A 22,710-nucleotide genomic window follows, 5' to 3' on the forward strand; every position below is an offset into this window, starting at 1 on the left:
GAGTAAATGAGAAGGCAGAGTGTGAGCTGTGAGGAGATGAACTACAGCTGTTATGTGATGTGCTGGTTTTCTCTCAGGCTGTGACATGCACTCACATATCTTTCTGCTTCTATCGTGCTGACTCTCTCTCTCTCTCTCTCTCTCTCTCTCTCTCTCTCTCTCTCTCTCTCACTCAGTGTGATGGGACAGATCTCACCCCTAAGATCCAGGAATTGAAGTTCCAATGCATTGTGTTCTTAAACATTCCCAGGTGGGTCTGTCTATCACTATGTCTGATCTGCCCTGTCTGTCTGTTTGTCTGATCTTCCCTGTCTGTCTGTCTGTCTGTTTGTCTGATCTTCCCTGTCTGTCTGTCTGTCTGTCTGTCTGTCTGTCTGTCTGTCTGTCTGTCTGTCTGTCTGTCTGTCTGTCTGTCTGTCTGTCTGTCTGTCTGTCCATCTCTCTGTTTAGTGATAGCCTGTGTCTGTATTGACATGTATATGATTGTGATTGTGTGTGTGTGTGTGTGTGTATGTGCGCGCATGTGTGTGTGTATGTGCGCACACGTGTGTGTGTGTGTGTGTGTGTGTGTGTGTGTGTGCGCAGGTACTGTGCAGGCACCATGCCATGGGGCAACACAGGCGACCACCGGGACTTTGAACCTCAGCGCCATGACGATGGCTGCATTGAGGTCATCGGCTTCACCATGGCCTCCCTGGTGAGCGCGTGCAACGTGTGTGTGCAATTGTGATCGTGTGTGTGTGTGTGTGATTGTCCGTGTGTGTGTTTCAAAAGTACATATCTGAATCAGTGAAGGCTGCATGTAATCCCTCCTCCTGGCCTCTAGGCGGCGCTGCAGGTGGGAGGTCATGGTGAGAGGCTCCACCAGTGTAGAGAGGTGGTCCTGACCACCTTCAAGACCGTCCCTGTGCAGGTGAGAACACACAACAACACTGTCTGTCACCACTAGTCTACTGTCTGCATGATTTACTGTAGACTTTGGTTGACTTTCTTTCTCATGTGTCTGTTTCTGTTGTGATCGATCAGTTGATATCGGTGTTTGAAGCTGGTTTCAGAGGGACGGTCTTCTGTGTGTGTGTGTGTGTGTGTGTGTACAGGTGGATGGAGAGCCGTGTCGCCTGGCCCCCTCGACCCTCCGAATTTCCCTGCGTAACCAGGCCAACATGGTCCAGAAGAGCAAGAGGCGAACATCAGTACCCCTGCTTAATGAGTGAGCAACACACACACATACGCACACACACGCAGGCACGCACGTATGCACACACACACACACACACACACACACACACACGCTCACACCTACTACACCGTTAGGCTCTAGGGCACAAGTAAACCCAATTAACCTGATCCATGTATGAGTCAGATGCACAGAGAACACACACACACTCATACACACACACACACACACACACACACACACACTGGACTGGAAGTAGGGAGAACTTGGTGCCTCCCTACAAGAAGTGAGTCACACAACACACACACACACACATTCACTGGACTGGAAGTAGGGAGACCTCAGTGCCTCTCTACAACAAGTGAGTCATACAACACACACACACAAAAACACACACACAAACACACACCGGATCAGTCTGTAATCCACAACCCTGTAATTCTGTGGCGTCACCTGCGTGCTGCTTTCTGCATCTGTCCCTATCTCCTCCAGACCTCTGCAGCACGAGTAACCCTGTCGACCTATAGTAGCTATGATATGTGTGTGTGTGTGTGTGTGTGTGTGTGTCTGTGTGTGTGTCTGTGTGTGTGTATGTCACTCTAACTCAGCTAGAGTATATGTGTGTGTGTTCGCTCATGTATAGCACTCTAACTCTAGCTGCAATAACTAGAGTGTGTGTGTGTGTGCGCGCGTGGGTGTGTATAGCACTCTAACTCAGCTGCAATAGCTACAGTAGAGTGTGTGTGTGTGTGTGTGTGTGTGTGTGTGTGTGTGTGTGTGTGTGTGTGTGTGTGTGTGTGTATGACTGGAATGTATGTGTGTGTGTGTTTGTTACCCCAGTGCTCCGTGACGCTACTTTAATGCTCTGTGTTTGTCTACTTACCTCCGGTCCTTCTCTGTACGTGCCTCTCTCTTCCTCCTCTCCTTCCTTCACCTCCCTTCCTCTACACCTCCCTCTCCCTCCTCCCTTCAACCCCCCCCCCTGTCCTCTGCGTCCGTCGTGTGTGTGCGCGCCGTGCGGCCGCAGTATTCAGAAGGTGTGTGCAGCCGACCTGCGCCGCCTGTCTGCTCCCCCCGACTCCTTCTCTGTGTAAGTACCTCAGCCCCCCCACCCCCCCCCCCTTAAAGGGCCCCCTTTAAGGTGCGTGTGTGCGTCTGTGTGTGTCGGTGTGTCTGTGTCGAGGGTCGACCTCGAGTGCGTTGTTGCTTTTATACGACAGCACTGCACTGTTGTTAAATATTTTTTTGTGAAAAGATGGCTTTGTAGTGTTGAATTTCGCTAAACTGCGTTGTGTTCAGCGCTCCGCAAACTGAAATAGCTCTCTACTGTTTACCGTTGCTAAAGGCCAGCCATTCTCAACCAGTGGTCCGCAGAGCGCCATCCAGTGGGCCGCGGAGGCAGTGATAGCCTACTGCCAAATGGTTAGAAAAAAAAATAAAATAAATAAAGTTTGGTAATTTACAAAGCTAGTTATTTTTACAACTAAATGTACTCAAGAATTCACATATAAATAAAAAACGTATAATGCATAATTTCAATGACCAGTTACATTTGAATGTCACCAGGCCAATTACATCTGTTGGTGTTGAGACAAATGTGTTCAGCAAATGTAGCTAGTGAACGTTCCATCGGATGCAAACTTCAGTCATGTTATGTTTTTTTCCCCCATGTATTTGAGAAGGTGGTCCTCAGAATTGTTTTAACAATCAAAAGTGGGCCTTAAGTTACAAAAGTTTGAGAACCCCAGCTGACAGCGTTTACGGAGTGATACCTTTACCGCTGATTTGCCTGTTGGTATATCGTGGTTATTGGCACATCTCCGAAAGTGAATCTTGGTCAAACACAGAGTTCTGTTTCCTAGTTTATTCCCGTTAATTTCTGTTAATTTCCATAGGACGTTTGTGAATATTTCCGGAAATGTGAAACCCTAGTCTGTGTCGGTGTGTGAATGACAGAGGATGAGGTGGTTCACATATGTTCCTATATTCATGTAAGTTTATATATTACGGTACGTGTGTTTGAGTGTGTGTGTGTGTGTGGGTGTGTCTGGCTGCATTAACCCTCTCTAACCTGTCAATGTGCTGGCTCCTGTTCCTCTGTGACCCCCGACCCCGTCTCCTGACCTGCACGTGGGTCGCACTCTCACACTGACCGCACCTACAGGGAAGGCTTCCTTATCTACACCCTGGATCACATGATATGTGTGTGTGTGTGTGTGTTCCCCCAGCCCTCACGCTGTGCCAGACCGTCTGCGTCTGAGGGTGAATCGGATCAGTCTGCTGGAGTACGACAGGCTACAGTACGATAAGGAACGCCTACGAGACATCTGTAAGTGTGTGTGTGTGTGTGTTTGTTTGAGTGATTGGTGGTTATTAAAACACTACTACTCGGCTGCTTGTGTTTTAGGGGGTCACGTGTCAAAAAACACATTTATTTCTGATTTCATCCAATTTTCACCCAATTTGGTCGCCGATCACTTGTCCAATCGCCCCCCGTTGCTGCTGTGGAGGGTCGGCCGCACGACCCCGCAAGACTCCCAACACCACACACACACACACACACACACGCACACACACACACATACACAAAGTTTTATAGACATTAGACACGGACCCCGCAAGACTCCCAACACCAGACGGGATCTCTGTAGAGCGGCGGACACTTGCTGAAATTAAACTAACCACCCTCGGGAGTGGCGGCCCCAATATGCCCCTCCCCCCTGTGGGATCCGGCGGATATTCGTGTCTGGCGCTTGCACTGGACCCTGATGCGTAGACCGCTACGTCACTGCAGACCCCCTGGGGGGTCCTGGGTTTTGTCTGTGGCATTGTTATAGTTCAGTAGTCTCAGATGTGGGTATAAACTTATTTCATATGTATGTGTGTGTGTGTGTGTGTGTGTGTGTGTGTGTGTGTGTTGCAGCCATCCCAGTGGGGATAGTGGTAGTGAGGGGAGACTGTGACCTGGAGACCTGCAGACTCTACATAGACAGACTACAGGAGGTAAACAGTCTGTCTGTTTGGTCGTTGTTTTGCTGTTATTGTGGAATTTCCTCAAACTCGCCTCTCCATTTCCTGACAGGATCTACACCAAGTGCCCTCTGCTGGCCACAGAGTGCACTACCAGGTATTTATCCGTGTCTAATGTCTATAAAACTTTTCTGGCTGTTTCTGTTAGTCATTTGTCATCTATTCCCCACCGCTTATGTTAATATTTGGCAAATCTATTTATTTTCTCTCTCTCTCTCTCTCTCTCTCTCTCTCTCTCCCTCTCTCTCTCTCTCTCTATCTCTCTCTCCCCCCCCTCTTTCTCTCTGCAGGATGAGTGTCGAGGTCTTCCCAGGACCAGCTCAGCCAGCAGACTCTCCCCTAACTGGAGTTTCCTCGACTGTGAGTGACAGCAGACACAGAGAGAGAGAGAGAGAGATAGAGAGAGAGAGAGAGAAAGACAGAGAGAGAGAGAGAGAAAGAGAGAGAGGGAAAGAGAGAGATAAAGAGGGAGAGAGAGATTCAATACGATGTACACAGTGATTGAGCACAGTGATTGAACGTCTTCTTCTTTGTGCGTCTTTCCCCAGCTACATCAGCAGACCGCTTCTATCGCATCGACAAGGCTCAGGTAAGCATCCCTCTGTCCCTCTAACAGGCCTCTGTGAGTCTGAACATGACCCCGTTTCAGTCTAGAAACCTGCGTATTCCAGTTTTTGCTATTTCTGAAGGGGGATTGGGGGAACAGCAGAACATAAAAACATTCCCCTGAGCAGGGAGCACACGTCACACGTCCCCCCAGTCTAAACAATACAATACAGAGCGGAGAACAGAGGGTGGAGGCCGGGGTGGAGGAGGCCAGACTGGAGGCCCGGGTGGAGGCTGGGTCAACAATGTTAGTGACAATGGCCCACATTTACTAAGCAAAACACTTGGCAGAAAACTGGGCGTGCGGTCATTTCCACACCAAGTTCAGCATTTATCAATGTGGACGAGAGCGAATCACACGTCAGGCCCCAGCTCGTGTTGCAAATCTGAGAATCCTGAGACTGATTCTGACCGGCGTCTAAGCATATATGCAGCCACATATATCACTTAAGAATGTGAACCCTATGGCAAAAAGGCTACCCTATGGCAAAAATTATATTTTGTAAAGGCCGATTATGTGTCATATATCTCTTACATAAATAGGTATTTTCCAATTGTTTGGCGTGACATCCAACCTATAAAAATGAGCAAAAGTGTGGGGCGAAGCCCAACATGCCGCCGCAAACACTTCCTGAATAGGGACACCCCTAAAGAGAGCCTGTGAGGGTGCTAAACCCCTGGTAGAGTACGCACATAAACCTGCGGGGGGCTGGAGGCCCCTGCTAGAGTAGGCCAGGGAAATAGCCCCCAACATCCAATGGGAAAGACGCTGCTTAGACACCGGTTTCCACATGTGTGGATTGGCCTATTGGTTCTATTAATACATCCATGGGATTGGCCCAAGACAAATAACTGGTCACCCTTCCTGAAACTGAGTCCTATCCAAATAAATACACAGCGTGCGGACAGGACACAGAGTATGCAACCGGCTGTACTCCTCAGAAGCAAAAGGTGGGGCGTAGAAGGCAGTCAGTTCTATAGGGGAACAAGAGCCTACAACCTTCAGAATAAAGGCAGGGTTAGGCAGCAAACTGACCCTAGAGTCCCCCGGGGAGAACTTGGTACACTCCCCATGCACTGAAAGTGCCTGGACTTCTCCTATACTCTTAGCCGAGGCTAAAGCAAGCAACAGGGCCATCTTCAGAGACAACACCTTCAACTCCACCTGTTCCAACAGTTCAAAAGGTCAGGACAGGAAAGGGCATCCAGTACCGTAGGAAGATCCCATGAAGGATGCGAACGGTCTGGACGTAGGCAGTTTTCTCCGGGCCCCCTTCATAAACCGGCACACCAACGGGTGCTGGCCTACTGTCTTTCCTCCAAAGCCAGTATGGTCAGCTGAAATAGCCGCCAAATACACCTTACTGGTCAATCAGGTCCTGTAGAAACGACAGAATCACTGAAACAGAACACTGAGAAGGAACAGCATGTGACTCTGAGCACTAGCTCTCGTAAACATGCCACTTATGCCCAAAACGTCCTGGTTGACGAGGCTTTGGCTCACTGAATAGTGTCGATAAACCCATGGGGAAGCCCCACCAAAGTCAGGTTGAGCCCCTCACGGGCCAGCCCCTCCAGGTGGGGGTGGAATATTTCCCCCCGCGCCTGAGTCAGCAGGTCCCTGCGAAGCGGCAACGGCCACAGCGGGACAGACATGAGTTGAAAAATGTCTGCCAGCCAGTGCTTCCCTGGCCAACATGGGGCCACTAGAACCATCAACAGGCCTCCTTCCCTCACTCTGGCCAGAGTCGGAGGAATGAGAGCCACTGGTGGGAACGCATAAAGGAGGGTCCTTGGTCACTCCAGTGGGGCTCCCTGATCGTGCAGAGAGAAGAACAGGGGACACTGGGCGTTCTCCGCCGTATCATAAATGTCCACGGTCGCCTGACCGAACCGTGACCAAATCTGTTTCACAACCTCGGGGTGAAGTCTCCAGTCCCCATACTGTACAGTGGGCTGCCCCTGGATAACAAATCCACAGTTTAGAACACCCAGGACATGTGTCGCTCTCAGCGACCATTGTGGGTCTCTTCGAAAGGCACAACTCTTATAGCTCCCTTCTCCCTCAGAATGGAAATTTCTCCCAGGAGAACATTGGCGGACTCGCCCTGAGCACGAGAGTAGATTATCTCTCTGAAATGAGGGGGAGCGATATTGAATTGGAGCCTGTAGCCCTTTTTCAACATCCTCAGCACCCAGTCTGACCGTGTCCAGGCCGCCCATTCTTGCCCGCGCAGAGAGAGGGGACAAACCGGGCAACAACACCCCGTCAAACATTAAGCGTTGGCGCCCTCTCGTGGTCGGGGCACGCCACGCACACTGACCGTGCCCCTCCGCACACCACACAGAAGAGCAGCGGCCTGCGTCACCGCGGCGATGCTGGGGAGCTCCACGGTCTGCGTTGTGGCAGAGAATGATTCGTTTTTCAACATATATTTTTTCTGCATATTTTTATCACATTTGACAGCGCCCTCGGCAACCTGCATAAAGCTGCTTGAGTGACACTGAATTTTGCAATTTGCACGGCCTCTCAGCATTCCCGTGGACGGTGTGGGAACATGAACGTCACCCAGGGTCCTGCACTCTGCGTTGAACTTGTCCCACTGAACTTGCTCTACAACGGAGCTGGGTGGGGGGAGAGCCGTCCATGGAGGGGGCAGACTGGACACACTCTCCCCCAGAGGAGAGGCTATCGGGCCGCCGGAGGAGGAGGCGGAGACGACGGAGGTCCGGCCCAGGGGGCTTGCTTCCTAGCCCACAGGTTCTTAGCCCCTTTAGAGGCCTGCGGAGCCGCCTGCGGTTTGGACACTTTGGGGATCCTGAAGGCAGGGACCGGGAGAGACCACGCCCACCACAGAGAGGGGGGGAGGAGCCTGGAGAGAGGTCGGTGGGCAGTTCACTGTGTGGCCAGGACAGAAAAGAGCTGTGGCCATGTCACAACCTCAAACCTTGTTCCATCTCCTAACTGTAGCAGTTAACAGGAAACATGCCTGCACCAGGTTGTATATGTGTACTCCCAGGCCCTCATATATTTGTCCTTTATCTCCTCCTTCTTCCTCTTCCTACGCCCGGCCCCGACCCAGTGCTGCTTGTTTCTTTGTAATTATTGTCACAATAATATTTTTTTGGTATGAAAGGTGCTATACAATTAAAGTTGTATTATTATTATTATTATTATATTATTATTATTATTAGTAGTAGTAGTAGTAGTAGTAGTAGTAGTGGTAGTAGTAGTGGTGGTAGTAGTAGTAGTAGTAGTAGTAGTAGTAGTACAGTAGTAGTACAGTAGTAGTAGTAGTAGTAGTAGTAGTAGTAGTAGTAGTAGTAGTAGTAGTAATAATAGTAGTAGTAGTAGTAGTGGTAGTAGTAGTAGTAGTGGTAGTAGTAGTAGTAGTAGTGGTAGTACAGTAGTAGTAGTAGTAGTAGTAGTAGTACAGTAGTAGTAGTAGTAGTAGTAGTAGTAGTAGTAGTAGTAGTAGTAGTAGTAGTAGTAATAATAATAGTAGTAGTAGTAGTGGTAGTAGTAGTAGTAGTGGTAGTAGTAGTAGTAGTAGTAGTAGTAGTATAAATCCTCAAATTGACAGCTGTTTGTGTGCAATGGTTTTTGTATAGGCTACACATTAGACTCGGAAACTGCCTCAGAAACCTTGCACGCTGTCTGACTGTGTGAATTTACATGAGTGAATCATCCCTTAGGATCAAATTGTAAAATGCGAGATGGATTTCCCGGATCGTAGGGACCTTTCAATGGAGAGTGAAGAATGGCTGTTGGACTAGAGTCTGAGAAATGTCTTGTCGTGGCTGTATTACACATCTCCATGCCAGCAACTGCAGGGCCAGGACAGAATATGTAGGGGTGTGATATTTAAAGGATGATTGTTTTCATCTGCCACACTTATCAATGCGTATTCGTACGATAGGATTGAATTGCTGGATGTTAGCTGATGACGCCGTTAAGAGTTTCCCTGTGAAGCAAGAGCTGTTATCAGTTGTAGACATAACTAATATCTCTTCTCATCTATGTGTGTGCGTGTGTGTACTGTACGTGTGTGTGTGCGTGTGTTTAGGAGCACCTCCACTTCGTGACGGAGATCTGTCAGGATGAGGTGTTCATCCTGGACCACGAGGGCCCTGTGGTGAGCCCGGGGACAGCGGGCATGCCCGACCTGGTGGTGGAGCCCTGTTCAGGGTGAGAGAGAAGAACTATTCACATACAAAAAACATGCACAATCAAAAGCATAATCCAAACAGAACACGTATTACGTCATGTTGTTATTTTACATGTTATTTTACGTGTGTCACTTGTCTCATGGGATGAATCTCACCTGTCTCTGTTCCCACCTTTCAGGGTTCCCCTCACACCAGAGGAACAAGGTAGGAGAAACAACTAACCAACACACACTGACTTCCTGGAATTCCTATAATTACTCAAGATGATGAACTATTGGAAACCCAACTAAAAATCCCTTAAACTAGAGGAAGTCCCCTCGCTATGCACTGTATGCAAACGCCTCTCAAGTGTACCAGTGGGAGGGGCATGTGACGGAGGAGAAGAGAGAATGTTCCAGAACGGGTGAAAGTTCAGGTGCTTGTCTGACCAATAAATCTGTCTTCTCCACAGCCTTGCTCACGGCTGCGTCTTCGGGGGACCTGGCGATGGTAATCACCTACTTGTTTTCACAAACGCACGCACAAACACACCTTTGATGGGAAACAGTACGCAGCGAGAGCTCTTACTGCTGCATGACTCAGTAGGGTGGGGCTCTGATTTTCTGTTGCGACCCAGTAAACATGACGCACTGTTAAATTCCGCACTGCAATGAATTTTTTCTTTCTTTGTTTCTTTCTCTATCGCACACACACACATACATATACACACACACGCACATACACACACATACACACACATGCTCAGCTTTCAGGCTGTTTGAGTCGTGGGGTCAGCCTGTTGGCAAGGGATTCTGGGGGATGTTCAGCGCTACACCTGGCTTCCCAGCACGGACACACGGCGCTGGTTAGCTTCATACTGGGGCACGGTAAGTGTGAGCGCGTGCATGTGTGTGTGTATGTGTGGGTGTGGGTGTGGGTGTGTGTGAGGGTTTGGTTTTGGGACCCAGGCGCAACAGGAAAGGAGGAGGCAAGGAACGGTAAAGCCCGGAGGGGCGATTTAATAAGATCAAAAAGGGGGATGTGGTAGTCGTACAGCCGATGGTCAGGCAGGAGCGTGGTAGTCGTACAGGCGATGGTCAGGCAGGAGCGGGGTTGTCGTACAGGCGATGGTCAGGCAGGAGCGGGGTTGTCGTACAGGCGATGGTCAGGCAGGAGCGGGGTTGTCGTACAGGCGATGTTCAGGCAGGAGCGGGGTTGTCCTACAGGCGATGGTCAGGCAGGAGCGTTGTCGTACAGGCGATGTTCAGGCAGGAGCGGGGTTGTCGTACAGGCGATGGTCAGGCAGGAGCGGGGTCGTACAGGCGGTGGTCAGGCAGGAGCGGGGTAATCGTACAGACGTGGGTCAGGCAGGAACTGGAGAGATGAGGAGGGGAGGCAGGGTGAGTGAGAGTAATCACAAACGGGAACGGGAAAAAACACTACAAAATACGGGTAAGGAGATTGTAGGCTTAGGCTATACTTTACCACAAGAGTATTATGGTAAGATCTGGCGATGAGTGGAGTGTAGACCAGGTTTTTGTAGAGGTTGAAGGTGATTGCAGAACGAGGGACAGGTGTGGTGATGATAATTGGGAACCGGTGAGTAGAGCCGCGCCAGCGTCATCGTCGGAGACGAGCGCGCCGTTCTTGTCTTTGCGCACGGGTCGATGTGCTGGGCATGTCGGGATCCGATTCTTCGTCACCGGAGAGGGAGGAGACTGCCGAGTCCGCGGAGCTGGCCGGAGATGGGGAACGCCCGGCAGTGGGGGGAAACTCCGGAGAGCCAGAGCGTTGTATACCCGGGCTGATGCGACGTGCGGTAGAGCGCGTAGAACGCCCCGAGCGCGCAGCGGACCCAGAGGGGAGAGAGGGAGACGGTTGTGGAGGCGAGGGCATGCGAGCCGTAACAGGACCCCCCCCCCGAGGGGAGCCACCTGGCGACCGACCGGGGGCGTCAGGATGGGCCCGGTAGAAGTCCCGGAGGAGAGACGGGTCCATAATGAGCTGCCTGGAGATCCAGCTGCACTCCTCGGGGCCGTACCCCTCCCAATCCGCCAGGTATTGGAACCCCCGACCCCGGCGGCGCACCTTCAGCAGCCGCCGAACCGTCCACTGGGGATGCCCGTCGACCATCTGGGGAGGCGGAGGAGCTGGGGCAGAAGGCATGAGAGGACTCGAGGAGACAGGTTTGATCTTGGACACATGGAATACAGGGTGTACCCGCATGGAAGCAGGGAGCTTAAGACGTACCGCAGCCGGGTTCAGGACACGGTCGATCTCGAAGGGCCCAACGAAGCGCGGAGCCAGCTTCTTGGAGGGGACCTGGAGCGGAAGGTCAGCAGTGGAGAGGTAAACACGTTGACCGGGCCGATACGCCGGAGCAGGAGTGCGGCGGCGGTTGGCACCGCGGCAGGAGCGCTCGTTGGAGCGGAGCAGGGCCCTGCGGACCTCCCTCCAGACACGGCGACAGCGGCTGAGGTGGGCCTGGACGGAGAGGACGGAGGCCTCCGACTCCTGGAGAGAGAACAGCGGGGGCTGGTACCCGAGGGATGACTCGAACGGAGACCTGCCAGTGGCAGCGCTGGTCAGGGCATTGAGGGAGTATTCGACCCAGGGTAGGTCCTTGCTCCAGGAGGTGGGGTGGAGAGCCGACACACAGCGGAGAGCGGACTCCAGGCTCTGGTTGGCCCGTTCGGCCTGGCCGTTGGTCTGCGGGTGGTAGCCAGAGGAGAGGCTGATGGTGGCGCCGATCTCCTTGCAGAAGGCCCTCCAGACCTGGGAGGTGAATTGAGGCCCACGGTCCGAGACAATGTCTCCGGGGAGACCGTGGAGCCGGTAGACATGTTGGACGAGGAGTTCAGCTGTCTCCGCAGAGGACGGGAGCTTGGGGAGCGCCACCAGATGGACCGCCTTGGAGAACCGGTCCACCACGGTGAGGATGACCGTGTTGCCCCTGGAGGGGGGAAGACCGGTGATGAAGTCCAGGGCGATGTGGGACCAGGGACGGCTGGGGACCGGGAGAGGACGCAGGAGGCCAGCCGGGGGCTGGTGGGACGCCTTGCTGCGGGAGCAGACGGGACAGGCGACCACAAACTCCCGGACGTCGGACCTCATGGAGGGCCACCAGAACCGTCGGCTCAGGAAGGAGAAGGTGCGGTGAACCCCGGGATGGCACGCAAACCGGCTGGCATGGCCCCACTGGAGCACCCGGGACCGGACCGAGTCAGGCACGAAGAGCCTGCGAGGAGGAACGTTGGCCGGACTGGGTTGGGCGCGTTGGGCCTGCCTCACCACTGCCTCGATGTTCATTGTGACCACCCCTATGACACGCGAGACCGGCAGGATGGACTCAGGCTCCGCGGGGGGCGCCTCGGGCGCGTGGAGGCGGGACAGCGCGTCGGCCTTGGCGTTGCGGGAGCCGGGCCGGAAGGTGAGGGTGAAATCAAACCTCCCGAGGAACTGGGACCACCGCGCCTGGCGGGAGTTGAGGCGCTTGGCCGCCCGGATGAAGGTCAGGTTCTTATGGTCTGACCAGACGAGGGTGGTGTGTTCGGCACCCTCAAGCCAGTGGCGCCACTCCTCCAAGGCCCCCACCACCGCCAACAACTCTCTGTTCCCGATGTCGTAATTCACCTCCGCTGGGGAGAACCGGCGGGAGAGGAAGGCACAGGGGTGCAACTTCTGGTCCTCCCCTGACCGCTGGGACAGAACAGCACCGATGCCTGTGTCCGATGCGTCCACCTCGACCACGAACTGCCTGGAGGGGTCAGGATGGAGAAGGACCGGGGCGGTGGTGAAGCACTTCTTGAGCGCGGAGAAGGCAGCGCTGGCAGCCGGTGTCCAAACGAACGGACGCAGGGATGAGGTGAGGTGGGTGAGGGGAGCTGCTACCCGGCTGTAGTCCCGTATAAAACGGCGGTAAAAGTTGGCGAAGCCAAGGAAGCTCTGAAGTTGTCTCCGGGTCGTGGGTTGAGGCCATTCGACCACGGTCTTGATCTTGCGGGGGTCGGGTCGCATCAGGCCTCCCTCCACAATGAGCCCCAGGAACTCCACTGACGAGGAGTGAAAAGTGCACTTCTCCGCCTTGATATATAGGCGGTTCTCCCGGAGACGCTGGATGACCATGCGGACATGCTGGACGTGCTCCTCAGCGCTCCTGGAGAATACCAGGATGTCGTCCAGGTAGAGGACCACAAAGACGTCCAGCATGTCCCTGAGCACGTCGTTCATCAGCGCCTGGAAGACGGCGGGGGCGTTGGTGAGGCCGAAGGGCATGACGAGGTACTCGTAGTGGCCACGGGAGGTCTTGAAGGCGGTCTTCCATTCGTCCCCCTCACGGATACGCACCAGGTGATAAGCGTTCCTGAGATCCAACTTGGTGAAGATGGTGGCACCGATGAGGGGCTCGAAGTTGGAGCTCATGAGGGGGAGTGGATATTTATTTTTAACCGTGATGTTATTGAGCAGCCTGTAGTCGATGCACGGCCTCAGATCTCCTCCCTTCTTCTTGACGAAGAAGAACCCCGCTGCCACCTGGGATCGAGATGGTCGGATGAGACCCTCGGCCAAGCACTCGGAGATGTAGGTGTCCATGGCTGCTTTCTCCGGGAGGGAGAGGTTGTAGAGACGACTGGCTGGGAGAGGGGCGCCAGGGTGGAGCTCGATGGCGCAGTCGTAGGGTCGATGAGGGGGGAGTGTGCGGGCGCGCTCCTTACTGAAGGCCTCTCCGAGGTCGTGGTACATCGAAGGGACCGTGGAGAGGTCCGGAGGAGCGGGACGGGGCCGGTCAACCCGAGTGGAGGTCTGAGCAGCTCGGAGGCAGCGGGCGTGGCAGGCGGTGCTCCAGCTGAGGATGTGCCCCGAGCTCCAGCAGACATGAGGGGTATGGAGTTCCAGCCAGGGCCTTCCCAGGATGAACGGAGCGTCGGGAGAGTGGATGACAAAGGGGCGGATGTTCTCCACGTGGTTTCCCGAGGCTGTGAGGGTGAGGGGCAGGGTCCGGTGAGTAATGGGACCCATAGGATGGCCATCCAGAGCGAAGGCCGAGAGGGGCCTCTCCAGAGGGGAGATGGGGAGCGCCGCTTTGTGGGCGAACTGGACGTCCACGAAGCTCTCGTCAGCACCGGAGTCGATGAGAGCAGGGACGGAGAGCGTGTGCCCCTGCCAGGCGAGGGTGACAGTGAACCTGGCAGCACGGGTCCGGGATTGGGGATGGATAAGCCGGCTTACTCGGTACCCCCTGGCGAGTGAGCCTACTCTTTTTGCCGCCCTGGGAGGTGCAGAGGGACAGGAGTCGACGGCGTGCGCTGGGCTAGCGCAGTAAATGCACAGTCCGTTCTGTTCCCGGTGCTCACGCTCTGCAGGGGTCAGTCGGGTCCAACCCAGTTGCATGGGTTCCTCTCCAGCGGTGTTTGGGGGGGCGAGGGAGGCCGGGGCAGGCCGAGAGAGTCCGGCAGAGGGAGGCGGAGACGGTCTGGGTGCGCTGTGATGTTGGTGCGCCCGCTCGCGCCTGCGTTCCCGGTGGCGCTCGTCTAGGGCTATGGAGAGGGAGACGAGTTGGCTCAGGGTCGCTGGTCTGTCTCCTCCAGCCAGGCTGTCCTTCATGGCGTCCCCCAGGCCCCGTCGGAAGGCGCTGTACAGGGCAGACTCGTTCCAGGAGCAACGGGCAGCGAGGATGCGGAACTCCGTGGCGTAGTCCGCTACTGAGCTGGAACCCTGGGTGAGGGCGGAGAGAGCAGCGTCCGCGTCCTGTCCGTGGACGTCGTGGTCGAACACAGTCCTGAATTCTGCCACGAAGGCAGTGTAGTCCTGCATGTAGGCAGCTGCGCCTTCGCGACCCGCCATGACCCAGCGGCGAGCCCGTCCCGTGGTTAGGTTAGCGATGTAAGCTATGCGAGCTGACGCAGTGGAGTACATGCTTGGCTGGAGATCAAACACGTACTCACACTGCATGAGGAACTCCCGGCAGAGGGTGAATGTCCCGTCGTAGGGGGCCGGGGAGGCGAGATGGGGCTCCCGGTTTGGTGGAGCGGTGGGGTTCAGGAACGGAGCCAGGCGGGCACTGAGCGCGGTGACCAGGTCGGATACCTGCTGCAGTTGCTCAGCTTGGGTCCGTTGGAGGGCTTGGAGTGGTCCAGGAGGTGCAGGACTCTCCTCCATGTTGGCTGGGTCCAAACGGGCCAGATCTTACTGTGAGGGTTTGGTTTTGGGACCCAGGCGCAACAGGAAAGGAGGAGGCAAGGAACGGTAAAGCCCGGAGGGGCGATTTAATAAGATCAAAAAGGGGGATGTGGTAGTCGTACAGCCGATGGTCAGGCAGGAGCGTGGTAGTCGTACAGGCGATGGTCAGGCAGGAGCGGGGTTGTCGTACAGGCGATGGTCAGGCAGGAGCGGGGTTGTCGTACAGGCGATGGTCAGGCAGGAGCGGGGTTGTCGTACAGGCGATGTTCAGGCAGGAGCGGGGTTGTCCTACAGGCGATGGTCAGGCAGGAGCGTTGTCGTACAGGCGATGTTCAGGCAGGAGCGGGGTTGTCGTACAGGCGATGGTCAGGCAGGAGCGGGGTCGTACAGGCGGTGGTCAGGCAGGAGCGGGGTAATCGTACAGACGTGGGTCAGGCAGGAACTGGAGAGATGAGGAGGGGAGGCAGGGTGAGTGAGAGTAATCACAAACGGGAACGGGAAAAAACACTACAAAATACGGGTAAGGAGATTGTAGGCTTAGGCTATACTTTACCACAAGAGTATTATGGTAAGATCTGGCGATGAGTGGAGTGTAGACCAGGTTTTTGTAGAGGTTGAAGGTGATTGCAGAACGAGGGACAGGTGTGGTGATGATAATTGGGAACCGGTGAGTAGAGCCGCGCCAGCGTCATCGTCGGAGACGAGCGCGCCGTTCTTGTCTTTGCGCACGGGTCGATGTGCTGGGCATGTCGGGATCCGATTCTTCGTCACCGGAGAGGGAGGAGACTGCCGAGTCCGCGGAGCTGGCCGGAGACGGGGAACGCCCGGCAGTGGGGGGAAACTCCGGAGAGCCAGAGCGTTGTATACCCGGGCTGATGCGACGTGCGGTAGAGCGCGTAGAACGCCCCGAGCGCGCAGCGGACCCAGAGGGGAGAGAGGGAGACGGTTGTGGAGGCGAGGGCATGCGAGCCGTAACAGTGTGTTTGTGATCAACAAGCAATGTTATTGAATTTAACTGAATTGAATTGAAACATTTATTTTTCAATACATATACAAAGAGCCTTCCCCTTTAAGGGAAAACAATTGAGAGCAAGCTCTCTTCTGCCACCTGATTACAATAAAAAACACATACAAAATAGGAACGTGATACAACAAAATAACATAAAATCAAGTACGAAGTCATAACATCCTAGAATCAAAACAAGACTACCAGAAACATGTACAGTCCCCATGGAGCACACCTTCTATTATAACCTTGAACCTTGAGTTGGTCCAGCTTATGAAATGGTGTTCTTTTTGCTTTTTAGGTTCAAAGTTGATCCTGGATTTGACAGACAGAGAAACGTACGTTGAATATCTTTTTTTTTAAATTGTATTTCTTAACCTTATTTCCTGTCTGAACATAGCCTACAGGAGGCCTATAGTTTCAGAACGCCTTCAGTGTTCCAGTCATGTGACCTCAACAGAGCAAGGTACTCTCATGAAGTGGATGTATCTGAAGGGCTGTTCTAAAGTGTGTGTGTGTGTGTGTGTGTGTGTTTTCAGAGGGGACACTGCCTTGCACAAAGCAGCCTCAGAGAAGCAGCATGCTGTGTGTCAACTGCTTCTAGAGGCCGGAGCGTCCCTTAACAAGACCAACTTCCAGGTTAGAGCCACACAAACACACAGGCTACTCCACACACACACACAGGCTACTCCAAACACACACACACACAGGCTACTCCACACACACACACACTCCACACACACACACAGGCTACTCCACACACACACACACACACACACACACATACGCACACACAAGAAAGCCTCTGTGAGTCATATCTGCCAGTAATCAGCGGTAGACCGGTCAGAACTGCTTACCCAGTCGTTCCCTCAGTCAGGCACATGCACGTATTGGATGAAGCATTAGGTATTTATTGGACCCACCTAAGCATTTCACCTTTGATATGGAAATCTCTCTGCCCGAGAAGTCATGTTTTACACGCATCAACAGCGCTGGCAGAGAGCTGCATACTAGTAAGAACAGAAGCCCGTTTGGAGGCTGGGGTGGTGGTGGAGGAGACAGAAGCCCGTTTGGAGGCTGGGGTGGTGGTGAAGGAGACAGAAGCCCGTTTGGAGGCTGGGGCGGTGGTGAAGGAGACAGAAGCCCGTTTGGAGGCTCACTTCTGCTGTTAACAGAGTTGCTTCAGGGAGGCAGCCAGTAGCAGCGAAACAGTGTAGCGGCAGAACCGAGTGGTTCAGCTCTAGGAGTTGAGAGACAGGAAGAGGGCAGCGGGTTCATTTGAAACAGAGCACGCCATGACTGTCAGCTCAGAGTAGCATACTGCTGCAACTACAGTAGCTTCACCCGTTGGTACTGTTGATTTGATTACCATTCTGAAGGTTCGTTCTTCCCATCTTCCCTGTGTGTGTGTGTGTGTGTGTGTGTGTGTGTGTGTGTGTGTGTGTGTGTGCACGCGCGCGCGTGTGTGTGTATCTGTGTCACAGGGCAAGACGCCAGTGGATCAGGCCCAGTCGTCGGGGGACTCTGAGCTGGCGGCGTTCCTCCAGAGCAAACAACACACACCCACTGTGGCCCACGAAGACCTGGAGACCGCTGTCTGACCACGCCCACCACAGAGAGGGGGGGAGGAGCCTGGAGAGAGGTCTCCGTCACCTCAGTGGAGGGACTGACGGACGGACGGATGGACAGATGGATGGACAGACAGACAGACAGACAGACAGACAGACAGACAGACAGACGGGTGCTCACATGCTCCAGCAGCATTACTCAGTCCCTGCAGTGGAGAACGTTTCATTCATCAAATTATTTATTTGGTTTTTAATTTATTGATTGCTTTATTTATTAGCTAATTGATTGATTGTAAGTTGGGTGGGGTGGGGTTGTTGGGTTGTTGCCTGTGCACTTTCTTCCAGGGTCAAAGGTCGGGGGTTACAAGGGTGAGACTGTGGCCCAGTAGCTTTACCCACCACAAGGGTTGAAAGATGGTTGTGACAAGGTTGAAATGGTCGAAAGTGAGGTTGAATCATGTTTACCCCCCACCCCTCCTCCGAGGGGGTTTGCGAGATGTGCCAAAGACACTGCACTGTGATGCAGGGTCATAAGCTATCTACAGTACTACTATAATACTACTATAATACTACCACTCTACTCTGATATACTGCAGCTCAACTACTGTGTTGTCACCACTCTAGGCCTGGACACATCAAGGTCTGTGAGCCCCAAACCCCTACACACACACACACACACACTCCCACACATACAAACCACCAAGCTTCCTTCATTTATGCTCCCCCCTCAAGCCCCAAATGCTCACTAGCACGCCCCCCCCTCACCCCCGCCCCTAAACAGAAGTGAGTGTGTGTGTGTGTGTGTGTGTCCAGAAATTAGTCCATATCATAAGATAGCTATGGACTCAGATACATGTGTGACAATTTGTAGACAGACACAAGGAGAGAGAGAGAGAGAGAGCGCACAGAGCAACATGTTCTTTTAGACGTGTGTGTGTGTGTGTGTGTGTGTGTGTGTGTGTGTGTGTGTGTGTGTGTGTGTGTGTGTGTGTGTGTACGTGCGTGCGAGTGTGCGAGTGTGTGGCGGCATGGTTGTGATTGAATATTTATCCAAGAGAGGAGAGGAAATATTCTGAGCCATATTCAATGCAATATGAATGGTAGACGTTTGTGCATTTTCTTGGTTTATGTTTACATTACATTAATGTTTTAACATGCTGGTTGTTTATATAGCACTATGAAGGTGCAATTTCTTACAGTGCTGGTGGGTGGCTGATTATACGCTCTGTTGTACATGGGGGTCCCTAAGCTACAATCCATGTTATGATATTGTGGAACACCACCAGCCAAAAGCTGGTAGTTTTCTGCTGCAGAGCCATGAGCAAACCCCAAAATAATTTGTAATATACCTAGAATAGAAGCGCTAGCACCCCAAAAAAGTTGAACGTCTTTATCTTTTCATGGTTTCCCTAAATCATCCGTAAACAATGCAAATGTGTGAAGCGAGGAATGCTATCGCTGATGTTATTGGGGCGGCTGTGCCTCAGGAGGTAGAACGGGTCGTCCAATGACCGCAGGGTTGGCGTTTCGATTCCTGGCTCCTCCTGTCCACATGTCGAAGTGTCCTTGGGCAAGACGCTGAATGCCAAATTGCTCCCAAATTAGCAGGCTAGCGCCTTGCATGGCAGCTTGCCACCATTGGTGCGTGAATGTGTGTGTGAATGGGTGAATGAGAGGCCATTGTAAAAGCGCTTTGTCTGTTAGAAGGAGAAAGACGCTATAAGTGCAGTCCGTTTACCATTTTTGAACATTTTTGAGGTGCTTTCATATTTCAGTTGTGGGGGGTCTTGCTCATTGCTCTGACCAGAACGTTTGAGATCCAAAGATGCAGGTTCTGTCGAAACAAAAGCGGAAGGTTCTATCAAACCAAAGGTGGAAGAAGGATTAGGGCATTGAAGAACTTCCCCTGGAATACTGCTGCTTGGACAACAGCTGAAGCCTGATCAACCTCTGGACCAGGCAGTGTGACCCTGTGATCCCAGGAATGACCCTGATGAGGACGCCGTGTCCAAGCATGGAGAGATGTACTGTGTCCCTCATGAGGACGCCGTGTCCAAGCATGGAGAGATGTACTGTGTCCCTCATGAGGATGCCGTGTCCAAGCATGGAGAGATGTACTGTGTCCCTCATGAGGACGCCGTGTCCAAGCATGGAGAGATGTACTGTGTCCCTCATGAGGACGCCGTGTCCAAGCATGGAGAGATGTACTGTGTCCCTCATGAGGACGCCGTGTCCAAGCATGGAGAGATGTACTGTGTCCCTCAGAGTCATCACCGGCCAATGGCCTGGGATCTGGGCAGGTCACCCTCACCAGCCCTTGGTGTCCCTGGCCAGGAGGATGCCCGCCTCCTGAAAGTATCCGTGTGTATTGTTTATGATATTATTATTATACTACATGATTTAGCTTTGGTTTGTGTCACTCGTCAGCAGTGTTGTGTGCATGGCATTTTCTTTCCTCTTTGGGAGTTGCGACAGAATAATGTTGGCATCACGGAATGGCATTATTATTATTATTTAATATAATGAAGATGATGATTAAATTATTATTATTATTATGCTTTTATTTTGTTGTTTTATACCTGAGTGTACGTTTTAGAGTGGAAGTGTTGTGTAGTTTTGCTTTTGTATTGTTTATTTTATGATGATGTTGATGATGATGACGACGACGGCGATGGGATTACTTGAATGTTGTTGTTTATTTTCTATTCTCAAAAAAAAAAAAAAAGTATCCTGTAGTGTTGCCTCCGACATAATTTCCTGTTTGGATAGGTGGTTGAGGGTGCGGGCGATGATGGGGGGGGCGGGGGGTCACATTGTGACAGCGGGTTGTGAGGACCCCCTGATGGGTGTGAAGAGAAGACAAACACTCACTAGTCTGTATCTCACCAACACCCCGCCTGCTAAAGAAGTACACTAGACCACACACTGAACTGACAATATCACTGCTGTCTGGAATAGGTTTAACTGGGAAAGACCCTGGTACGCTACTACTGAAGTAAATGGGATGTAGCCTAGTCTACTCAACCCCTAAAGTAGAATATTTATGAATGGGAATAATACTAAAAGTGGGTGTTTCCCAAACCTAGGATAGGGTACCTTATTCCTGAATGGAAAGGTTCTACTTTAATATCCAGTCCTGTGGAAGCCTTTATCAGCAGGGTGCGTTGGCAGCCTGATACAGACAACCTTTACCCCCTTACCATGGCCTGGTGTGTAGGCCCTCACATACAACACTGGTGAAGGGAAAGATTTATTTTAAGCGTTCTTAATTTACACTGATTGTCACAATCCCCTTTTCCACAGGGATTGTCTAGTGCCATATAAAAGAAGAGTAAGGTATTTTAATGAACAAGGATATATTCTGAATTCTGACTCAAACTCGAAAAAAAAAACCTCACAGGTCTCCTCTCCTTCCCCATGGGTCTACTGTGCGTTTCTTAAAGATTTTAATGAGCATTGTAATCTCTTCAATGTCCTGTGGATTATTTTGAGGGTAACAAATATATATAAAATTGAGAGGCATTAACAAAGCATGCCAGATTGTACAATTGTAACATCTGAATAACCTTATCATTTTAGAATAATAATAAAGTTTTCAAGACTTGAGAGCGTGTCGTGACCGTGATTTTGTCGATCAGCTGATTGGTTTTCACCTGTGAGTCATGCTGACAGGGGCAATTTTCTCAGCTGTTTAAAGTCTGTGACATAGCAAGTCTCCAATAGGCAGACGCTTCTCAAAGTTTCGGTTTCACATGGAAGGAGCATATTGACCGGTTCTGGAAGACGAGCGGCATTTGTTATTTGCATTCGGCGGGTGAAGTGTGTGTGTGTGTGTGGGTCGCATCGGGGCGCGTCTTAACAGTCAGAAGAGCGCGTCTGTGAGGAGAGATCTAAACTTCGCCGTTTTCACCGAGTCGACACGTAAGTAATCTAGGGATTGGCGATACGGTAGGCCTACGGAAAAGTCACCCGCTTTTGATTTAAAAAAAGAAAGAAATTGGTGTCCTGTCGGTGTTGTGCCGAAAAACGACTGCGCACCTGACGTGAATGCTTATCGCTTAATCTGTCGTAGTCTACCGGGGATAGCCTGGATAGACTACTTCCTAACCCTAGCCTACTTCAAACTTAATAGGCTACGCCGATCGAGTGGAATGTACGGAGCACATTTTTCAGTCCTGTTGTCGCATGCTCGCTCATGCCAGACAACAGTCCTTACACCCTCCATTCACTTCGCCGTCAAAATAAATTGCATTCTCTTTGAAGCTTCCATTTAAGATAGCCTACTGAAGGTGCTTAACCGAGAACTTTTAAATTAGACTAGTGACACTGCAGGAATCGGATTGAGTGACGTCGGTTGTATTGATGTAGCCTACTAATTTAAAAGTTCTCGGTTAAGCACCTTCAGTAGGCTATCTTAAATGGAAGCTTCAAAGAGACCGCCACCACCACAGAAGAATACTACCTCAGAAAAATAAATTCACTCGGACAGAACGCGTCTAAATAAGTTATTTAATGGTAGCGCCGAGGCTTCAAAACCCAGCATTTGTTTAAATGGACCCCTTTGCTTAGGTAAGTGAAGTTTCATGTTTATCTGACACTTGTAAATATGAGCGCCTCTCCTAAATAGGCCGACACCGATTTATTTTGACGGCGAAGTGAATGGAGGGTGAAAAGACTGTTGTCTGATCAAATAAATCAGTGTCGGCCTATTTAGGAGAGGCGCTCATATTTACAAGTGTCAGATAAACATGAAACTTCACTTACCAAAGCAAAAGGGTCTATTTAAACAAATGCTTGTAGGGTTAGGGTGAGGGTTAGGGGTTAGGGTCTTCCTTAACCCTAAACTCAATGGTGTTATCGCTAAACTGAGTTGCGAAACGCGTAGACGCTTCCGGGCCGGACGGAGGGGTCACCCTAACCCTACACCTGACCCACACCCTAACCTTAACCCTAAACTCTATGGTGTTATTGCTAAACTGGGTGGCGAAAAGTAA

The 22,710-nt window shown here is 52.0% G+C and overlaps 1 protein-coding gene across 1 annotated transcript in view; it reads left to right on the forward strand.

The window, feature by feature from the left end:
* The window catches only part of dgki (diacylglycerol kinase, iota), a gene marked incomplete at both ends in the record, with an annotated part of 53,299 nt that extends 35,550 nt beyond the window's left edge, over nt 1-17,749 (forward strand). Inside the window, 17 exons of the mRNA XM_084447577.1 lie at nt 177-250; nt 586-697; nt 827-913; nt 1,098-1,210; nt 2,205-2,267; nt 3,406-3,506; nt 4,101-4,180; nt 4,260-4,304; nt 4,498-4,567; nt 4,756-4,796; nt 8,881-9,002; nt 9,162-9,187; nt 9,435-9,472; nt 9,729-9,849; nt 16,450-16,486; nt 16,688-16,787; nt 17,633-17,749. Of these exons, the coding sequence (XP_084303703.1) occupies nt 177-250; nt 586-697; nt 827-913; nt 1,098-1,210; nt 2,205-2,267; nt 3,406-3,506; nt 4,101-4,180; nt 4,260-4,304; nt 4,498-4,567; nt 4,756-4,796; nt 8,881-9,002; nt 9,162-9,187; nt 9,435-9,472; nt 9,729-9,849; nt 16,450-16,486; nt 16,688-16,787; nt 17,633-17,749 (1,347 nt within the window). The remainder of the gene's footprint in view (nt 1-176; nt 251-585; nt 698-826; nt 914-1,097; nt 1,211-2,204; nt 2,268-3,405; nt 3,507-4,100; nt 4,181-4,259; nt 4,305-4,497; nt 4,568-4,755; nt 4,797-8,880; nt 9,003-9,161; nt 9,188-9,434; nt 9,473-9,728; nt 9,850-16,449; nt 16,487-16,687; nt 16,788-17,632) is intronic.
* Between the last annotated feature and the right edge of the window lie 4,961 nt (nt 17,750-22,710).

This window comes from Borostomias antarcticus (genome assembly GCF_949987555.1).
Source record: "Borostomias antarcticus genome assembly, chromosome: 13".
Lineage (NCBI taxonomy): Eukaryota > Metazoa > Chordata > Actinopteri > Stomiiformes > Stomiidae > Borostomias > Borostomias antarcticus.